Raw genomic sequence first — 18962 nt, 5'->3', positions numbered from 1 at the left:
TCTCAGATTTTTCCTTCTAGCTGCTCCGGAATAGGAGGCTAGAAGGCTTAAATACTTTTTATCATCACAATCGACTTTTTTTCCTTCATTTTTTGTGAACAATAACATATATACAAAAAAGCTATACATTTCAAAGGACAGCACCACAATTAGTTGTAGAACATATTTCAGACTTTGACGTGGGTTATAATTTCACAATTTTAGGTTTTTACTTCTAGCTGCTCTAAAATACTGTAGACTAAAAGAGATAATTTAATGATTCAGCATTCATATTCGTTTGCTAAGTCCTACCCTCTATGTATAATTCCACCATCACCTTTGATCTTTCCATACCTCTCTTTGGTGTTGTTTGAGCTATGGCAATTCTAAACTTTTGATATTGGAAGGGTCTGTCACTAATATGGGGTAGGGAGATGGAACTATGCAACTGACTCTGAAAGGTAAGCTTCAAGTGGGTACTCAGAGGGATTTTTTGAGTTGAGTAATATCCTGCTGGAGAGATGAGCCAAGAACACCATCTCTCCTTGACAACCGCTGTCGTGGCTGCGTGCCTCCCACCACCAGCCCCACACCTGGCCTAAGGCACTCAGTGTGCAGTGAGTGTCCCTATTCCTTGAGCCCAGGTGAGGGAGAATCACAGACTGGGGAAGATGCAGCTCTGAAGACAGACTGTCTGGTCCCATATCCTGACTCTTATTTACAAGCTATCTGAATTTGAGCAAGTTATGTAATCGCTTTGTGCCTCAGCCTCCCCATCTCTAAAATGGGGACAATAACAGTACTTAGGTGAAGAAAGTACAAGAATAGTGCCCGACATCTAGTATGTGCTATACTTAATGCAACTGTTATTATTACCACATTGTGTTATCTTGAGGCAAGCCCCTGGAGAGAGGGGTCTGTGGGTCCCTCTATCTCCATAGACCCTCAGGACCTGGCAGAGATTGTGGCCCACAATTGTCCATTATTTCAGGGAACAGCTGTCTGGGGCTGGAGCAGGGCAGTCATGACAGGAGGGAGCAAAAGGGAGAAAACTCAACCAGCTCAACTCTGGAGGCAAGGAACCATGCTGGGAAGCCCCTGCCTGAGCCAACACCCCCTCTCCTGGAGGTGCTTCTGCAGCCACCACCTTCACCCTCTCTCCTGCTCTGCAGTTAGTGTCCAACAGGGGTCAGGGGTAGGTGGAGAAGGCCCTCAACATGGCTAGCTCCCTCGGGAGAAGCCTGAAAGATAGCAACAACACTAGGGAATTACTTCCATGAAGTGATTCAAGCCCATGGCCTTGGGCAAGTCACCTCAGATTCTTCACTTCACCTCTGTACCTCAGTATCCCTATCTGTATAAGGGCTGAATGTCTCAGCACTGATGTTCTATGAGTCTTCTACTCTAATGCAGAGTGTGTTAAAATGACGCTACTTGCAAAGGGGCATCATTTTACTGCTCCTCTCTCACCTCATTAAAAGAAGGTTGAAATGCCAGAGGATACTTAACTTCTAAAAGTGTTTCACAGAAAGTGACTGTGACACAAATCAGAAAGGGTTCAATTAGCAGATGCAGGCTGGTCCCCTCTGTCACCCTGTCATGCATCACTGGCCACTTCCAATCTCTTCCCTGCCATTTACCTTGTCCCGGCCACTACTTCAGATGTAGTTCTTTTCATTCTACCTTAGCCTGCTGATTCTGACCTTTCTTGAGACCTCAGAAACCTGCCCACACCACACATTCCTGCAGGCTGGCCAAAGCCTCGGCTCCCTGTTCTCAGGCCTGCACCCACCAGCCTGCAGCCCCCCGGGTGGGACTCGGCATAGACTGAGTTCTAGGACAGCAGAGCACACGTTACAGAGGTAGCCACACCGTGTGGCCACTCACATGGCTAGCTGCCGTTCCACGAGAGCCCAGGGAAGAGATCAGGAGACAACAAAAGACTTAGAGCATGCTCGGGAGTTTAAACAGTTATAACATATTAAACTATCTGTTTGCAACAGGGGCCATATTGTTCAAAGCAGCCACACTGCTTCCCCATTCCCCTCTTTTTTACACACAAATTTCTATAAAGTGACAAAATCTTAAAATGAAATGGAAAATTAAATTTAAGCCAAGTAAATAAATCCCACAAGCTCAGGTTTGCTGCTTTGGTCACATTAGCTATGGTTTTATGAAAACTGGAGCATCTTCAGGATAATATCATGCTTTGTGGCCATGTTTTTTTTAACTCTGCGTCTGCCCATCTAGTTCCATTCTTCTCTGAGATGTGCCTTTCAACAATCAGATTAGGTTGATTAGGCTGGTGAAGACATTCATGTTTACAATGTTGCCTAAAACATAGAGCTCTCCACGAACAAGACAGGCAAAGAAAGAATAATGGACGCATTCTTACTCCCTCTCTTCAATTTTCTCTTTTATTAAGGAGCAAGGCATATTTCTGGTAGTAGTTTTAAGTCTATGGAAAGGCTTTATTATAGATAATTTTACAGAATTAGAAAATTTCAAAAAATAATTGTTTAGACACACATAATTAGAAAGAAAAAAAATAATAGACCCATTAAAAAAGCACTCTGACATCTCATAGAATTTTCCCTCAAATTATAAAATTTAGCTCTCAAGCTTTCCAATGATCATGAATGCTACCCATGGCTCTCTGTAGTTTCAGCTGAATACTTGAACATGCGCTTTCTTCTTAGGACAAGATCATCATTCATTTCTTCTTCAATAGTTCAGTCATTTCAGGAACTACCTGAAAATAAAATTAAATTAAAAAGTAAGGAACTTTAGCCTTCACTGCGATCACTGTCACAGCCCCTTTAACGGAGGCCAAAAGAAACAACGCAAGTCCCAACAGCATCCTGTCTCCCCACCAGGAGCCCCTCCCAGTGTCTCCTCCCTCTATGGGGAAACTGCAAATCTTCTGAAGGAGCAACCACCCTGGACACAGGGCTGGCAGGGCCGAGAATTCTACTTATGGTCTACGAGGCTTTTTCCTTTTAATGCTTTTTTTTTTCCCTTTTTCTTTTCTATCTCATTACTCCAGGAAGCAAAAAAGAGAAAACTCAAAACACCCGTACCCCTCTCATTTACTCCTACATGAGTTACATGGTACATGAGTTACTTTTAATGAAAGAAAATTAAGATAGTACTGTTAACTATAGTCCATAGTTTTCAGTAAGAGTGTTTTTCCCATATACCCGTCTATTTTTAACTCTTTGTAATAGTTTTCTACATTTGTTCTAGTTCATGGAAGACATTTTTTTATATTTATACTGTGAATCACAGTCATCATCCACCACATGATTTACTGAGTTATACAGGCTCGTATCTTAACCTCTGGTTTTCTTTCTATTGACATACATGACTTCTAAATCGGCCCTATCAACCACATTCATACACAATTCAGCACTTTAAATTATACTTACAATAACGTGCTACCAGCACCTCTATCCATTTCTACTCATTTAAATTCAACCTAGCTAAAAATTCTGCACATCTTAAGCCACCAGTTCGCATTCTCTAGACTCATTCTATCTCCTGGTAACCTATTTTGTAGATTCTATGCCCATGAGTTTATATCGTATAATTAGTTCATATTAATGAGATCATACAATACTTGTCCTTTTGTCTCTGACTTACTTCACTCAACATGATGTCCTCAAGACTCATCCCTGTTGCCACATGCTTCAGGACGTCATTCCTTCTTACTGATGAATACTATTCCATCGTATGTATACATCACATTTTATTTATCCATTCATCAGTTGATGGACACCTGGATTGGTTCCTTATTTTGGCAAATGCAACTATGAACATTGGTGTGCAAATTTCCATTCACATCCCTGCTTTCAGTTCTTCTGGGTATATACCGAATAGGGGATTGCCAGATTATAGGGCAACTCTATTAGGAAACGCCAAACTGTCTTCCCCAATGGCTGCACTATTCCTAGACTCCTACCAGCAGTGAATGACTATTCTTATTTCTCCACATCCTCTCTAACACTTGTAATTTTCTGCTTTTTAAATATTGGCCGTTCTAATAGGTGTGAAATGATATCTCACTGTGGTTTTGACTTGCATTTCCTAATAGCTAGTGGAGATGAGTGTATCTTTTCATGTGCTTTTAGCCAGTTGTAGTTCTTCTTTGGAAAACGTCTATTCATGTCTTTTACCCATTTTTTAATTAGGTTGTCTTTTTATTGTTGAATTGTAGGATTTCTTTATATATTCTGAATACCAAACCCTTATTAGATACGTGATTTCCAAAATATTTTCTCCCACTGAGTCAGCTTAACCTTTTTAATTGGTGCTATTTTTTGACATATGGATCATAAAATCTGCCACTTTAACCATTTTAAGTGTACAATTCAGTGGCATTAATTACATCTACAATGCTGTACTACTATCAACACCATCCATTACCAAAACTTTTACACCACCTCATAACATAAACTCCACACCCACTAAGCAATAATTCCCTATTTCCCCTCCCCTTCGCCCCTGGTAACCTCTAATCTATTATCTGTCTCTTTGAATTTGCTCATTCCAGATATTTCATATAAATGGAATCATACAATATTTGTCGTTTTATGTGCCTAGCAGGCTTTTGTGACAAATCACAAACCTCAGGAATGTATCACAGCAAAACAGAAGTCTAATTTTTCTTATCTAACAGTAGCACGTATATTTTTTACCTTTCTGCATCCTTCCTCGCCTCCCTTCCTGCCTCTCCTTCAAAGTCCACAAGGGTCTCCAGCATACACGTGGCTCCCGTCAACGCCTCTGGCATTTGTGCTCTTGTTCACTCACTCGTTCAGTCCAAACATTCTGGTTGCTGCCTCGGCACGTGCTACTGTCACCCGACACGCATGAGAACGAGCTGCACACCTAACATTCATCACACCGTCCTTCATCAAATCAAGGCCTTCAAGGGGGCCCCGAATTGCTAAAAGTATCTTGAGGAAAAAAAAACGAAGCTGGAGGTCTCGCACTGCCTGACTTTAAGGCATATTATGAAGCCACAGTGGTCAAAACAGCATGGTATTGGCATAAAGATAGATATATCGACCAATGGAATCGAATAGAGTGTTCAGATATAGACCCTCTCATCTATGGACATTTGATCTTTGATAAGGCAGTCAAGCCAACTCACCTGGGACAGAACAGTCTCTTCAATAAATGGTGCCTAGAGAACTGGATATCCATATGCAAAAGAATGAAAGAGGACCCGTATCTCACACCCTATACAAAAGTTAACTCAAAATGGATCAAAGATCTAAACATTAGGTCTAAGACCATAAAACAGTTAGAGGAAAATGTAGGGAGATATCTTATGAAACTTACAATTGGAGGCGGTTTTATGGACCTTAAACCTAAAGCAAGAGCACAGAAGAAAGAAAGAAATAAATGGGAGCTCCTCAAAATTAAACACTTTTGTGCATCAAAGAACTTCATCAAGAAAGTAGAAAGACAGCCTACACAATGGGAGACAATATTTGGAAACAACACAGCAGATAAAGGTCTAGTATCCAGAATTTATAAAGAGATTGTTCAACTCAACAACAAAAAGACAGCCAACCCAATTACAAAATGGGAAAAAGACTTGAAACAGACACTTCTCAGAAGAGGAAATACAAATGGCCAAAAGGCACATGAACAGATGCTCAACGTCCCTGGCCATTAGAGAAATGCAAATCAAAATCACAATGAGATATCATCTCATACCCACCAGAATGGCCATTATCAACAAAACAGAAAATGACAAGTGCTGGAGAGGATGTGGAGAAAGAGGCACACTTATCCACTGTCGGTGGGAATGTCAAAAGGAGCAACCGCTGTGGAAGGCAGTTTGGCGGTTCCTCAAAAAGCTGAATACAGAATTGCCATATGACCCAGCAATCCCACTGCTAGGTATCTACTCAGAGGACTTAAGGGCAAAGACACAAATGGACACTTGCACACCAATGTTTATAGCAGCATTATTTACAATTGCAAGGAGATGGGAACAGCCAAAATGTCCATCAACAGATGAGTGGCTAAACAAACTGTGGTATATACATACGATGGAATATTATGCAGCTCTAAGACAGAATAAGCTTATGAAGTATGTAACAACATGGATGGACCTAGAGAACATTATGCTGAGAGAGACTAGCCAAAAACTAAAGGACAAATACGGTATGGTCTCACTGATATGAACCGACATTAGTGAATAAACTTGGAATATGTCATTGGTAACAGAGACCATCAGGAGATAGAAATAGGGTAAGATAGTGGGTAACTGGAGCTGAAGGGACACAGACTGTGCAACAGGACTGGATACAAAAACTCAGAAATGGATAGCACAATACTACCTAACTGTATATTACCTAACTGTAATATAATTATGTTAAAACACTGAATGAAGCTGCATGTGAGAATGATAGAGGGAGGAGGGCTGGGGACATAAATGAAATCAGAAAGAAAGATAGATGTTAAAGACTGAGATGGTATAATCAAGGAATGCCTAGAGTGTATAACAATAGTGAAATGTACAATGTACAAAATTTTAAAAATGTTTTTGCATGAGGAAGAATAAAGGAATGTCATTTTTGCAGGGTACTGAAAATAGATGGTAATTAATATTTTAAAATGTCACCTTATGTGTGAGACTAAAGCAAAAAATGTTTGTTACAAAATTTAGATTTTGACTAGAGCATTTCCTAATATAACTTATAAAGATAGTTTGATTGAATGTCATAAGTACTTGGAATCTCAGGTAGGACATGAGATTTTGTTGGTTTGTCCAGAGTGATGCCCCGATGAATCCCAGAGTGATTTGATCAGTGAGTGGAAAAGTATTTGCAAGCCCCCTTCAGGGAATGGTAAGAGTGGGGAGAAATTCAACCTCCCCAAGTCGAATTCTTGATATTCTTACAAGCAGTGTAGACAACCAAAGCTACAGGCTGAGCCCCCAGTCTTGGGGTTTGTTCATATGAAACTTAACCCCACAAAAGGTAGGTCAAGTCTACTTAAAATTTAGGCCTAAGAGTCACCCCCAAGAGAGCCTCTTTTGTTGCTCAGATGTGGCCTCTCCCTCCAGCCAACATGACGAGCAGTCTCACCACCCTCCCCCTCTCTGCGTGGAACATGACTCCCAGGGGTGTAGACCTTCCTGGCAACATGGGACAGAGATCCTGGAATGAGCTGAGACTCAGCATCAAGGGACTGAGAAAAACTCTAGAATGAGCTGAGAATTAACATCAAGGGACTGAGAGAACCTTCTCGACCAAAAGGGGGAAGAGCAAAATGAGACAAAATAAAGTGTCAATGGCTGAGAGATTCCAAACAGAGTTGAGAGGTTATCCTGAAGGTTATTCTTACGCATTAAGTAGGTATCACCTTGTTATCCAATATGTAATGGAGAGGCTGGAGGGAACTGCCTGAAAATGTAGAGCTGTGTTTCAGTAGCCATGTTTCTTGATGATGATTGAGCAATGATATAGCTTTCACAATGTGACTCTGTGAATGTGAAAACCTTGTGTCTGATGCTCCTTTTATCTACCATATCAACAAAAGAATAGAACATATGGAATAAAAATAAATAATAGGGGGAATAAATGTTAAAATAAATTTAGTTTGAAATGCTAGTGGTAAATGAAAGCGAGGGATAAGGGGTACGGTATGTATAACTTTTTTTTCTCTATTATCGTTTTATTTCTTTTTCTGTTGTCTTTTTATTTTTTTTTCTAAATCAATGCAAATGTTCTAAGAAATGATGAATATGCAACTATGTGATGATATTAAGAATTACTGATTATGTATGTAGAATGAAATGATATCTTATTGTTTGTTGGTTGTTAATTTTTTTAATTAATAAAAAAAGAATATTAAATAAAAGGTACAAGAATTGAAAAAAAAAAAAAATCAAGGCCTTCAGCACTAGTACAGCAGCTGATCAGCAGACACAGTAAGAAACCCCAGAGAGGGGAAACTGACCAAGTTGGCTCCAATTTTTAAAAGGATCACTAACCCCTAGTCTTGGCAGTTCAATGGCTACAACTGGAGCTTCCAGCGTGAAGCTGCTTTGTGCTGCCAGGAGGAGAGAACGATGCAGCGGCCTGCAGAGGCATGTTACACAGAGCTCACCTGAAAACCAGTATCAGTTACCCAGACTTTCAAGGGGCTGTCGGCTGCCCAAGCTCACAGAGATCCCAGCTGAACTCGCCACTGATGAATACAGCCTCTCAATTATTTAAGAGTGCTACATTTCCATTAGGTGGAAATAATGTGTTCGTACAAAATTTATTAAGGAAATTGTCGACATGTTGTTTCTTCCGAATGTCACTTTGTCTCCAGCTTATTAAAAGGCCCATGTTTACCATGGAGCCAGCAGGCATTAGCTTAGGGGCAGCAGTAAGTGCTGGCACCACTTCTCCCAGCTTTCCTCGATGGAGAGACCACGAGCTCATGCCAGGCACACAGATGACATGTTAAACGACCCTCATGTGGGTCCTGTGTGTTTCATGAAAAAAGGATAGAGCCCAATTTCTTTCCCTAGGAATCCAAACATTAATTTGATTTAGGACATACAATTTTTGAAAACCTTACACAATGTCCGTACCATACCCTCAGAAAAAGAAAGGTGGGGGAGGAGGATGGGGACTTTCTTTCTCCATCAACTATGTCCTTTTATTAGACTAACCTCAGATTTTCCAAGCACACCAAACAACGCCTTATTTAGGGAAAAGAAAATGCCAACTCTGGTTCACAGGTGTCTGATGAGCTGGGCATGCTGAGAAATTCAGTCATGTTTCCATTCTATTTTAGGTATTTCAGTTCCTTACTCTACTCAGCAAGCTCAAATGAGAGTGAACGTGAAGTTTAAAGAAGGACAATTTACTGACACAAGTCACAATACACCTATGCTTCACTCATTCACTTAGTACTTCCTCCACATAAGCACTAAGGGAGAAAGGGAAGTTCAGGCCTGATTCCTGCCCACAAGGAGCTTCCCCACCTGAGTGGGGAGATGAGCCTACGAACACCTGATCAGAAATGTGCTCATCTTATCCTGGAGCGTAGGAGGTAGATAAGAGCAGCATTCAATGCTCCACATTCATGAGTTCTGAGGAAGGAGAAATCATGTGGACTAGGAAAATTCCTAACAACAACATGGAGAAGAAAATTATTCTGGGCAAAAAATGAGGAGTCAGAGATAAACATGCAGGTTCCAGAGAGAATGAAGAGACTAGAATGACTCTAATGAGTAGCTGTGCTGGGGAGGGGTGAAAAAGGTGTGAAAAGACAGGTGGTAAAACACTCAACAAAAGAGGAACAGAACGGAACTTCATCAAAATGGTATCGATGAAAAATCCACAGCTTACAACGTACTTAATGATGAAACACTGAAAGCCTTCCCCATTAGATCAGGAACAAGGTAAGGATATAAATTCCCCTTATCCCCCCCTTACAACTGAAACAATTCAACATTGTACTGGAGGTTCTAGCCAGGGCAATTAGGCAAGAACAGATATAAAAAGCACCCATACTGGAAAGGAAGAAGTAAAACTACTCATAGATAACATGATTTTGTACATAGAAAAATCCTAAGAAACCCATAAAAAAAAAAAAACCATTAGAACTAATAAATTAATTCAGCAAGGCTGCAGAATACAAGATCCAAATACTACAAATGAAAAATGTAAAACTGAAATTAAGAACACAATTCAATTTATAATACCATCAAAAAGAAAAAAGTGCTTGGGACAATCTTAACAGAAGTAGTATAAGACTTTTAAACTGAAAAGAATAAAAAAAAAAAACATGGAAAGAAATTGAAGGAAAACTAAATAAATGGAAAGCCATTCCATATACATGAACTAGAAGACTTAATACAGTTAGGATGGAACTCTTCCCCAAGCCGATCTACAGATTCAACACAATCTATCAAAACCTCCATTGCCTCTTTTTGTAGAAATAGACTAGCCAATCCTAAAATTCATTTGGAAATGCAATGGACCCAAAATAGCCAAAACGATTGTGAAAATGAAGAACCAAGTTGGAGAACTGACTCTTCTCAATTTCAAACTCACTACAAAGCAACAGTAACAAGACAGCACCATCCCGGTTCTGTGGGGGCTCCTGAAGGGAAGGACGCCCTAGGCTGGCCCAGGGCCACAGCCCTACCCTAGACGCTGCATGAAGGCTGGGCCACTCCCGAGTAATCTGAGTTTTCATACATCACCGAGCACAAAGACATGCTCCCGAAGTGGTGCAGCTCATTATTCATCTGGACCATATTCAAGTGCTAGTGAAGTCACAAGGGTGTACCAGTCCTCCTGCCAGCAGATGACCCGCTCTGTTCTCAGGCTGCAGCCTCTCCACTGAGGCCCACAGCAGCTCACAGTGATTCTACGAGTGGGGTTCCTCACTTTTCCCCGAATTGGATGCTACTTTCAGAGCATCAATCCCTGCACAAGTGGTTTCTACACAGGGTAACCCAGAAGCTTGTATGCAGGCACAGGGGACCAGAACAGGCCAAGTCACGCATGAGTTGTGAACTTTATATACAGCCAGGTTATGATCAACATCACTAAATAAATAGGGCATTTTTCGCATGGGGAGGACAAATACTTGAGTGATTATGGGGGAGACAGAACACCCAAAGAGTGACGAGTGTGAGGAGAGGAAGGTAAGCATTCTTCCTTGCACACATCACATTCAGAAGGCCTTCCATTCTCAAACACAGCAGGAAAAGCATACTTGTTGAGTTAGGCTGCTTGAAAAGCTACAGTATTCTTGTCAAATACGAAAATGGAGTTTGACGTGAATTTCTTTAAGGACTTGCGCCAAATACAATACTAGGTTGTAACTGTCTGAGTCACTTCATACCGTGTAGTATAATTTAGCAACATGAGATGTTAAGAGCCATGAGGATATTTTAAAGGCAATTTGGAGTCATTCATAAGGGGAAAGTTAAAATACTCTACAAATAGCATGTATTAGGTCAATCTCATTTGTAAGTAGGTCAAAATTTGCACATACATTCGTTGTATACACACATACACAGATACAGACATAGATACACACACACACACACCCCGCCCCCCACGTTCTGCTCTAATAGCTTCATGTCTGATCAACCGTGAGAGGTTCTAGGATGACGATCTAGACAACAGCCATTCCTCTCAGGCCATCTTACCTTAAATAAATCCGCGACTATTCCATAGTCTGCCACTTGGAAAATTGGAGCTTCTGGGTCTTTGTTAATAGCCACAATAGTCTATGATAAAACAAAAATTTGGCCTTTACTGAGAAAATACGCCATATACATTGAGGCTCTATTTTAACCCCTTAGAACAAATTAGTATTTTTATAATGTTTACCAAAGTCAGATTCATTTGATGTGTCTGTGCCAATATTGTAAATTTATTAGAAATGTTTGGGTTGCCAAGTAACAAAATTATCTCCCACCCCCACTACCAGCCGAGTTTTAAAAAGTATAAAAAGGTTTAAACATTTTTTCAGTTTTTTCGACTGCTGATAAAAAAGTTTGACATGAGATGAAAAAGTAACAAATTCATACCCTAATTCATAGCTTTTGTACTTCAAACTATTTCTCCCTCCATATACTCCAATCCATTTATTATTCTAAAATTATTATCCTGTGTTTATTCTGAGAAGATTAAAGCTAACTATCCAGGTTAGCCTGTTAGTAATGAAGAACTTTAAAACAAGAAATTGTAAATCCTATGTATGCAGCAAATGTATGTAACAAAACAAGCAAATTCCTGCACTTCCTGCAAAAATTACAAAAACTTTATCTTCTATAAAAATATTTTTAAATATGAAAGTTTATAATGATAGAATAGTAACAGGTAAGAATAGTCACACAATAAGGTGCTGTGATTATAATTATTCTTTTATTAACATCAGATGTATTTATATATTAAAAATAGTTTGGGATTCCCTATAGATGTCTCTGACAACTGCAATTAAAATAAAATTAGTTTTTATTCTAACATGGCATTATTTCAATAAATAGATTATAATAAGCCAACTCTCTAGAAGTAAAATTAAGTTTCTACCTGCCTGTTACTGTATCCCATGAAACTAGTTGGGACACATTTGGAAAGTGTTTTCATATATTCTGACTTCAAATATAGGCCACACGATAAATGTGAAATTCCCTTAGAGGGACCCTGATGGGCAGAAAATCCCAGAAGATCTGAGACTGGGACATGGTGAAGTCCAGATAACTGTCAATCCAGAGAAACACGCTATATATATTAGGATGCCACGGAAAGAGGCAATAAATGATGGTTTCAAATATTAGCCTCAAATTCAAAGTCACAAGGACAAGTATTTTGAATAACGGGCATCGATTTGCATTGAGGGGCTCCTCTTCTGAGAAGGTGTAACCTTCATAGCTACTAGTAGAGATCTATTTAATTGACGATGGTTAATGATTCCCATGGAGTTCACCTAGACAAATGTGACAGTTTAATCATCTGGAAGCTTTTCTATTCTACCATATAAAAGCTATTTTATTTAAAGAAACAGCACTAACTGTGGGCAAGGAACCACTAAGATATTTAAGAAAAAAGTTGTGGGGTGGTTACAATTTTTCAGATTACTAAAATAATATTCTTGGATTAACAACTGTACAGAGCTATGAAAGTCTTGCTTGCACCCTAAAATTCTCCTAAAATCTCCTTAAATCTCCTTAAAAGCTCTCCTCTTTTTCCTTACAGAATTTTTTAATCCACAAATTGTATTCAACCATATAGATAAGCAAATAGTTCGATAAGCAAATAGTTTAAAAAGTTTCTTCATTTACATTTACTCATTGGATACAATTCAGTCTCTTATTCTTTCCGCTATACCATGAAGTTAATTAAAATCCCACCCTGTGTAACTATCACATTTAAATTATCCCATTTTAGAGCTTAATAAAAATCACAACTGGACATTGTTCTGTCTCCCATATAAAACAGCAAGAACAAGGGATATTTCCTTTCTTAGTACGTGGCATGTGCTTAAAAAGTATCTGTTGACTGGGTGAAGGGACAAAGTCTTGGCTCAAGCTTATTCTTATGGGCTGACCCCACAACACTGATCTCCCTACTTCAACTGTTTCCTGTTTTCTTTGACATATACTATCTAGTCCTTCCCTCCCCAACTGATCCCTGCTGGTATAAAATGAGAATTTTCCCCAGGATCTTCTTGGCAGGCAGAATCTTCTATTTTATAGTAACAGAATTCTACATGTTGTCTGAACCAATCTTGCTAAAAATATATTTCAAGGCTGATGGGTTGGAGTGTTTTTTATTCCTTTAATGCAGCAATCATATTTTCCCCACTGGCATTTCTGTTTTCAAAGCTCAGTAAAGCAACCTGCCATCCAACTGTGAAATCTGACTGGTTTGGGGCCAATCATTTAGAGACTACAAGGAAGTAGTGCATGCATTTCTTCAAGTTAGAAGTTAAACCTGTTAAAAGTTTTATTACCTTTTATATCAAGCTTCCATCTGAATGCATAAATGCAGAAGTGTCAGAGGCATCTCTGACTTCATGAAAGACTCAGTTCATAATTCAAACTGTACATTGTTATGCATGAATTAATGTGTCATATTCTGAAATATATGTTCCAGAGTCATTACACAGGACTTCCAGATACAGTCCAAGTAGCAAGTTACAATCAGGTGTTTCCTCTGTATGCTGTAATTTTAACAATTACTGAGATAGGAAGATGGCCTGACACTCCAACACAAAATATCTTGGTCATACTTTAGTAACAACCCAAGAAGAGAGATCCTGATGATTTATGAGAGTGGGAGTGTCAGGAGTCAAAGGTAAAACAGACAAAGAATCAGGAATCAGGAACTCATAAGCCAGTCGGATGGTCAGAGCCTCATCAAGTTGTTTATGCCCCACATTTTCAACCTACAGACTAGCAGCTAAAAGGGACCTCAGAGCTCGTTAGCCAGCACACACCTTTAGCAGATGAGAAAACCAAGGTGTAGACACAATGCGTTGTGCAGTTACCCAGAGGTGGAGCTGGAACTTAGGGTTCAGGCCTCGTCCCATGAGACAGCACTGCCTCTCTTATCAATGACACGACTTCAGCGGATAAACAGTGCTTACATTTTTTTTCGTTTCCAGATCTGTGTTAATGTGAATGGTTCAATACATGCTCTATAACTATGTGGAAACACAGTGAAACTTAGATTTTAGATACTGAAAACCTGTTCTCTTAACTATCATTTCTGTGTATAGTTACCTTGCTGTCTTTCATCCCAGCTAAATGCTGGATGGCTCCAGATATTCCCACAGCAATATAAAGTTCCTGAAACAAAAGAGACCACATTAATACATATTTATATAATAGTTTCCAACATGTTTGCCATTCAAATTAAGTTTTAGGCTGAAAAAGTTATTTTAAATTAAAAACAGAGATGCACATGTATCACTTTCTTTCTTCCCTGGTCACCCCAATGCACAGTCCTTATTTTCTTCTGACTTCCTGAGTAGTGGTGGTATATTAATAAATATGTGGACAGTGAGAACTGAGCATTTACTACATGCAAGCCAATGTGCTAAGCATCTGACATCAACTGTTTCACTTAACCTCACAATGACCCCATGATGCAGAACATTTTGTCTGTGCCACTCATTTGGATGTCACCCCCAACTCATACACACTATATACACTCATTTTCAGTACACACACACTATACATTAACATATAAGCACATATACTCATACACATATATTTTGTTTATTTAATTGCTTTCTCACAAAAGGATATTTCTTACGATGGTTAGGACACATTTATGAAACTTCATATTTGGAAAAATCAGAAATACAAACCAGTATCAACAGATTCTAAACACACACATACAAACATGATCTTCCCAAATAAATTTCTCAAAGGCATGGGCTGAACTTTGTATTTCCAGCACAAAACAAAAAAGCCTCCTACAGTGTAGTTTCTAAGTAAATGTTGATGATGCTATTTGGACCTCTTCCTTCCCTACAACTTCCAACAATCAAAACATGAAGGGAATGATGACTGACTACTGTTCCCAGTCCTCTTATATAAAAGTTTTAAAGTATCCATTTTGAAAATTAAAGCTATCGTCATAGAAACTCAAAGTCATAAAATTAAAAGAGCTTAGTTGTTCCATTTTCTCTACTCAATAAAATTAAAGTTCCAGCAAAAAGCTTTACCCACACATAAGCTGAACTAAAAAGCCCTGCTTGGGATGGGGCATGACTAATATGTAACTAAACTGACACTACGGTTTTGTCACAACTGAAGGGGAAGTCTCCTCACCATGAATAACAGGTGGAAGGCACTGTCATGCTTAGTTCTATTACTGGGTAGATATTCTACAGCCAGTTACTGTGTTAAGGGGGCCTCACCTTGCTTCCTGCACTGCTCATGATTTAATTTAACAACTGCTTGCTCCAAAATAAAAGAGCATTCCAACTAGGATCTGGGAATGATGTGATTGCCACTTAATGCTATAATTTTTACAGCACCTAAGTGTATGTGGTCACATATAAATCTTTTCCCTAAAGCTCCCCAGGATACTCTAATGTGCAGCCAGAGTCGAGAAGCACTACACTAGATGACCCCTCAATTCTTACATCTTGAATCCTGTAACAATCCAGCATATTGGTGGTGTATCCCTGGGCCCCACCTCTGGAAGGCTAGCCTCTAAAGACACAAAGTACCCACTGCTTCCAAAGAGAGGTTCTTTTAAAAATAAATTAGAACTTATTTTCTGATTCAACTTGCTTTATATTTATCATCACAGATAAGAGGAATTTTGCTGAGACACTGTGTCTTAGGGTGTAGAGGTGTACCGCAGACAGCAAAATACATGGATGAGGATAAAAGTAATCACATGACCCGGGGCTCTATCTTGGGAAAACCCAGTATACTGTTATGACCACGCACAGCTGGACAACACAATGAGGCGCTGTCATTGTCCTTTCTCCTCACACGGACATTCACATGAGTGATAACTGGGATTCTTTTATTTGAAAAAATGATTGTCGTTTTCTATTTCAGACAGACGGACAAACCTCAATTGATAATTTTAAAGTCACTTCATTTATTCTAACATTTTATTTCATAAGGGGATGCTCATTAAATTGTTAATCAAGACATACTAATAAATCTCAGATTGAGGAAAACCAGAACTACACATCATGGCAAGAAGTTCTAATGCAAATATTTTTCTTTTAAAGCAAGTCATTTAGATAGATAGAAAGAAACCATCTCATGGTCACTTTTCCTAACCACTCTTCTGGGTATATTCTCAAAGCAAGCATTGGAAATGATCAATAGTTCCATAAACGAGTCCTTCTGACATACATCTACATTAAAATTCAACAAGTCTTAAAAGCCTCTCCATTTGCATCATAAAATGCTAATAAAAAATGTTCATTCTGGCAGTAAACATCTACATAGTATTAATGAAATTTGCTTTAACCCCCCACTTTCCCCAATCCCTCCCACCCTCCCATACCCCCGCCCCCCTCCCAAATGAATTCCATCAACCGTATCCATAAATGCAGCTAAGAAAGTAACAGATTCTGAACCAAAGCAAACTAAAGGCAGGTGCTCAGAGTCATTCTTGCCTTTCGCACTGGCATAAATAGTGCAAATGGGTCCACATGGCCAACAGGACCTTATTTTACTGTCTTGCAAACATGGTTCTCTGAATAAATCCGTAAGTGTTCAAAAGCCCAGACTGGGTTTAGGGATTTTTTTTGCTGCTGTTCTAAGCCTCTGAGAGCTCTCTCAAGCAGGAAGAGAGGCTTTTTCCTTCTTTTTAAAAAACATGTTCAGGCAATTAGACTAATATCCTAGGATACTTCCTCGTGGTTTAGAAAGCATTTTTGTATGTCAATAATAATAATTAGTATGTACAAAACTCTCTACAGATGCTAATTTATGGAGCACTTTAGATACAATTTCACAATATAATAAGGCAATTCCTGCCCTAAGGCACTTTCCTTCTAAATCAAATAGTAAGTAAGTGGGTAATTTGAGGAGAAAATAAAAGACAGTGTTGGAGGGGAGAACAGCAATTAAGTGTTCAAAAAGAGGGGGAATTAAAAAAAGGAACAGACAGAGAGGAAGGAGAGATTTTAGAGTGAGAGAAATAATCACCTTCCACAGCCAGTAGCAGTTTGGGTTGGTTACTCTGCAATTCAAGAATGGGGACTAGAGGGAAGAGACAAAACCACAGAATGGTAAGAGGACTAGGTTATTCTGAAATGCAGAGAAGGGACAGAAATATGGAGAATACAATCAAGGACTGGCAGAACCTCCAAAAAGTCTACAACTATAGAAGCATCCTAAGTGTATTCGCTCAGAGGCTGAGGTCTACATTCTTCACAGTAGGATGAGATGGAAATAGCAGTAAGGCTTAGAAACTGCAGCATCGGACACAATCTAACAGGGGTTTGTCAGGAGTATACTGCTGTGGTTAAGAGCTTCGACTCTGGAGTCTTACTGCCTCATTCAAATCCTAGCTCTGCCATCTGATAAATGCATGACCCTGGGCCAATTATTTAGCCTCTCAATGCTTCAGTTTGCTCATCTGAAAAACTGGCATTTCTTCTTCACAGTGTTACTTCGAGGCTTCAGTCCTCAGCATGGTACACACAGTGTGTGTGACTTAAGGGTTGTGGTTTGCTGAACTGTTGATTTTCTCGGCCCACAGGGTGGCCAGGTGGAGTCCCAAGGTGGTCTTAGGGCTACCATGTACAGCTGGGTAGGCTGTAAAACAAACAACTCGGTGGGCGTGGGGGGGCACCATTCATGTCATAGTCATTATAGATCTGCATTTTTATTACAACAATTTTCCAATAGATGGCAGTAAAGTCGTTTGAGAAAGAAAGGGGTACTTTTCTCCTAAATCATATGAAAGAGTTATATACAATACTAGTAGGATTCTACTGTAGAATACTACTATTCTAGTCAGAATCCCCTGTAGTACAAATATTATAATTTTCTAAGTGCACCATAACAGGAAAAAGGTTGTGTGGCTCTGGCTAACTACTATTTTATTGTCACTGGCATTCTTGTGGGCAATATATAGGTAATATAATGATGACTAATTCTTTGTCCCCTGTCCTCATGAAGCTCAGTCTAATAACACAGGTAAGGCAAGATCATAAAAATCTGTTATCCAACATAGAGAAAGTTAAAGAAGTATGTTAGTGTTCTGATCTCTTACGTAAGCCCTCACTTTCTGTACACAGAGGAGTGGAAAGACCTTTAGGAGCTGGAAACAGACCAGGAAAAGAGAATTCTTCTGTTGCTACTCTTACCCTATGTCAAACAAGAGCCCACTTTTACAGCCTATTCCATCTGTTTCTGCTCCTTTAGTCCTTCAGACAAAACAAGTATTTAAAGCAGGTTTTCTTGGTTCTAGCTTGATGACAAACCTGTATGTCTGAGAAAGGAAAATGGTTAGAATGAAATCTTAATATTTTCACAGAAATCTAACCAACCCTCCGAATCAAAGTGGTCAGAGTATTTTCTGATAGATGACTTATTTGGTTTTTGGCTCCTTTCTTCCAAAATCAAGTATGTTCTAACATCACTCCTGTATTACCCAAATCTTATGCATGAAACCTGGAATCTACAAGCCAAGAAGTATTATCTGAGTTTCTTGCTTCTCCTAAAGAATTTAGTACAGAACTAAGGAAAAAGTTGTCCCCTACTTGCACATGTGATATTAACCTAAACCTTTGGTTAAATCCAAAACAGAGATAGTCAACAGAAATAAAACGTGACCCACATATTTAATTTTTGATTTTCTAGTAGCCACATAAAAATAAAAGGAACAGGTAAAATGAATTTTAATTACATAGTCTCAATTCCTACTAGCCACATTTCAAGTGCTCAATAGCTGCATGTGGCTAGTGGTGACTGTGCTGGACAGCACAGATGCACAATCATCACAGAATGA

The 18962-nt window shown here is 39.2% G+C and overlaps 1 protein-coding gene across 2 annotated transcripts in view; it reads right to left on the bottom strand.

The window, feature by feature from the left end:
- Positions 1-2378: 2378 nt before the first annotated feature.
- The window catches only part of ETFA (electron transfer flavoprotein subunit alpha), a 112419-nt gene continuing 95835 nt past the window's right edge, over positions 2379-18962 (bottom strand). The window contains exons 10-12 of one of the 2 annotated variants that reach the window (XM_077128476.1): positions 14246-14311; positions 11165-11245; positions 2379-2731 (exon numbers count right to left, since the gene is read on the bottom strand). In XM_077128476.1, the coding sequence (XP_076984591.1) occupies positions 2693-2731; positions 11165-11245; positions 14246-14311 (186 nt within the window). In that variant the 3' untranslated portion in view covers positions 2379-2692. Of the gene's footprint in view, positions 2732-11164; positions 11246-14245; positions 14312-18962 lie in introns of those variants that run through there. The other variant, XM_077128477.1, reaches the window with a different exon arrangement.

Source organism: Tamandua tetradactyla, chromosome 14, assembly GCF_023851605.1.
Source record: "Tamandua tetradactyla isolate mTamTet1 chromosome 14, mTamTet1.pri, whole genome shotgun sequence".
NCBI classification, from domain to species: Eukaryota; Metazoa; Chordata; class Mammalia; order Pilosa; family Myrmecophagidae; genus Tamandua; species Tamandua tetradactyla.
Note: the sequence above shows the minus strand (reverse complement) of the source record. Positions and strands in the feature narration are given on the sequence as shown.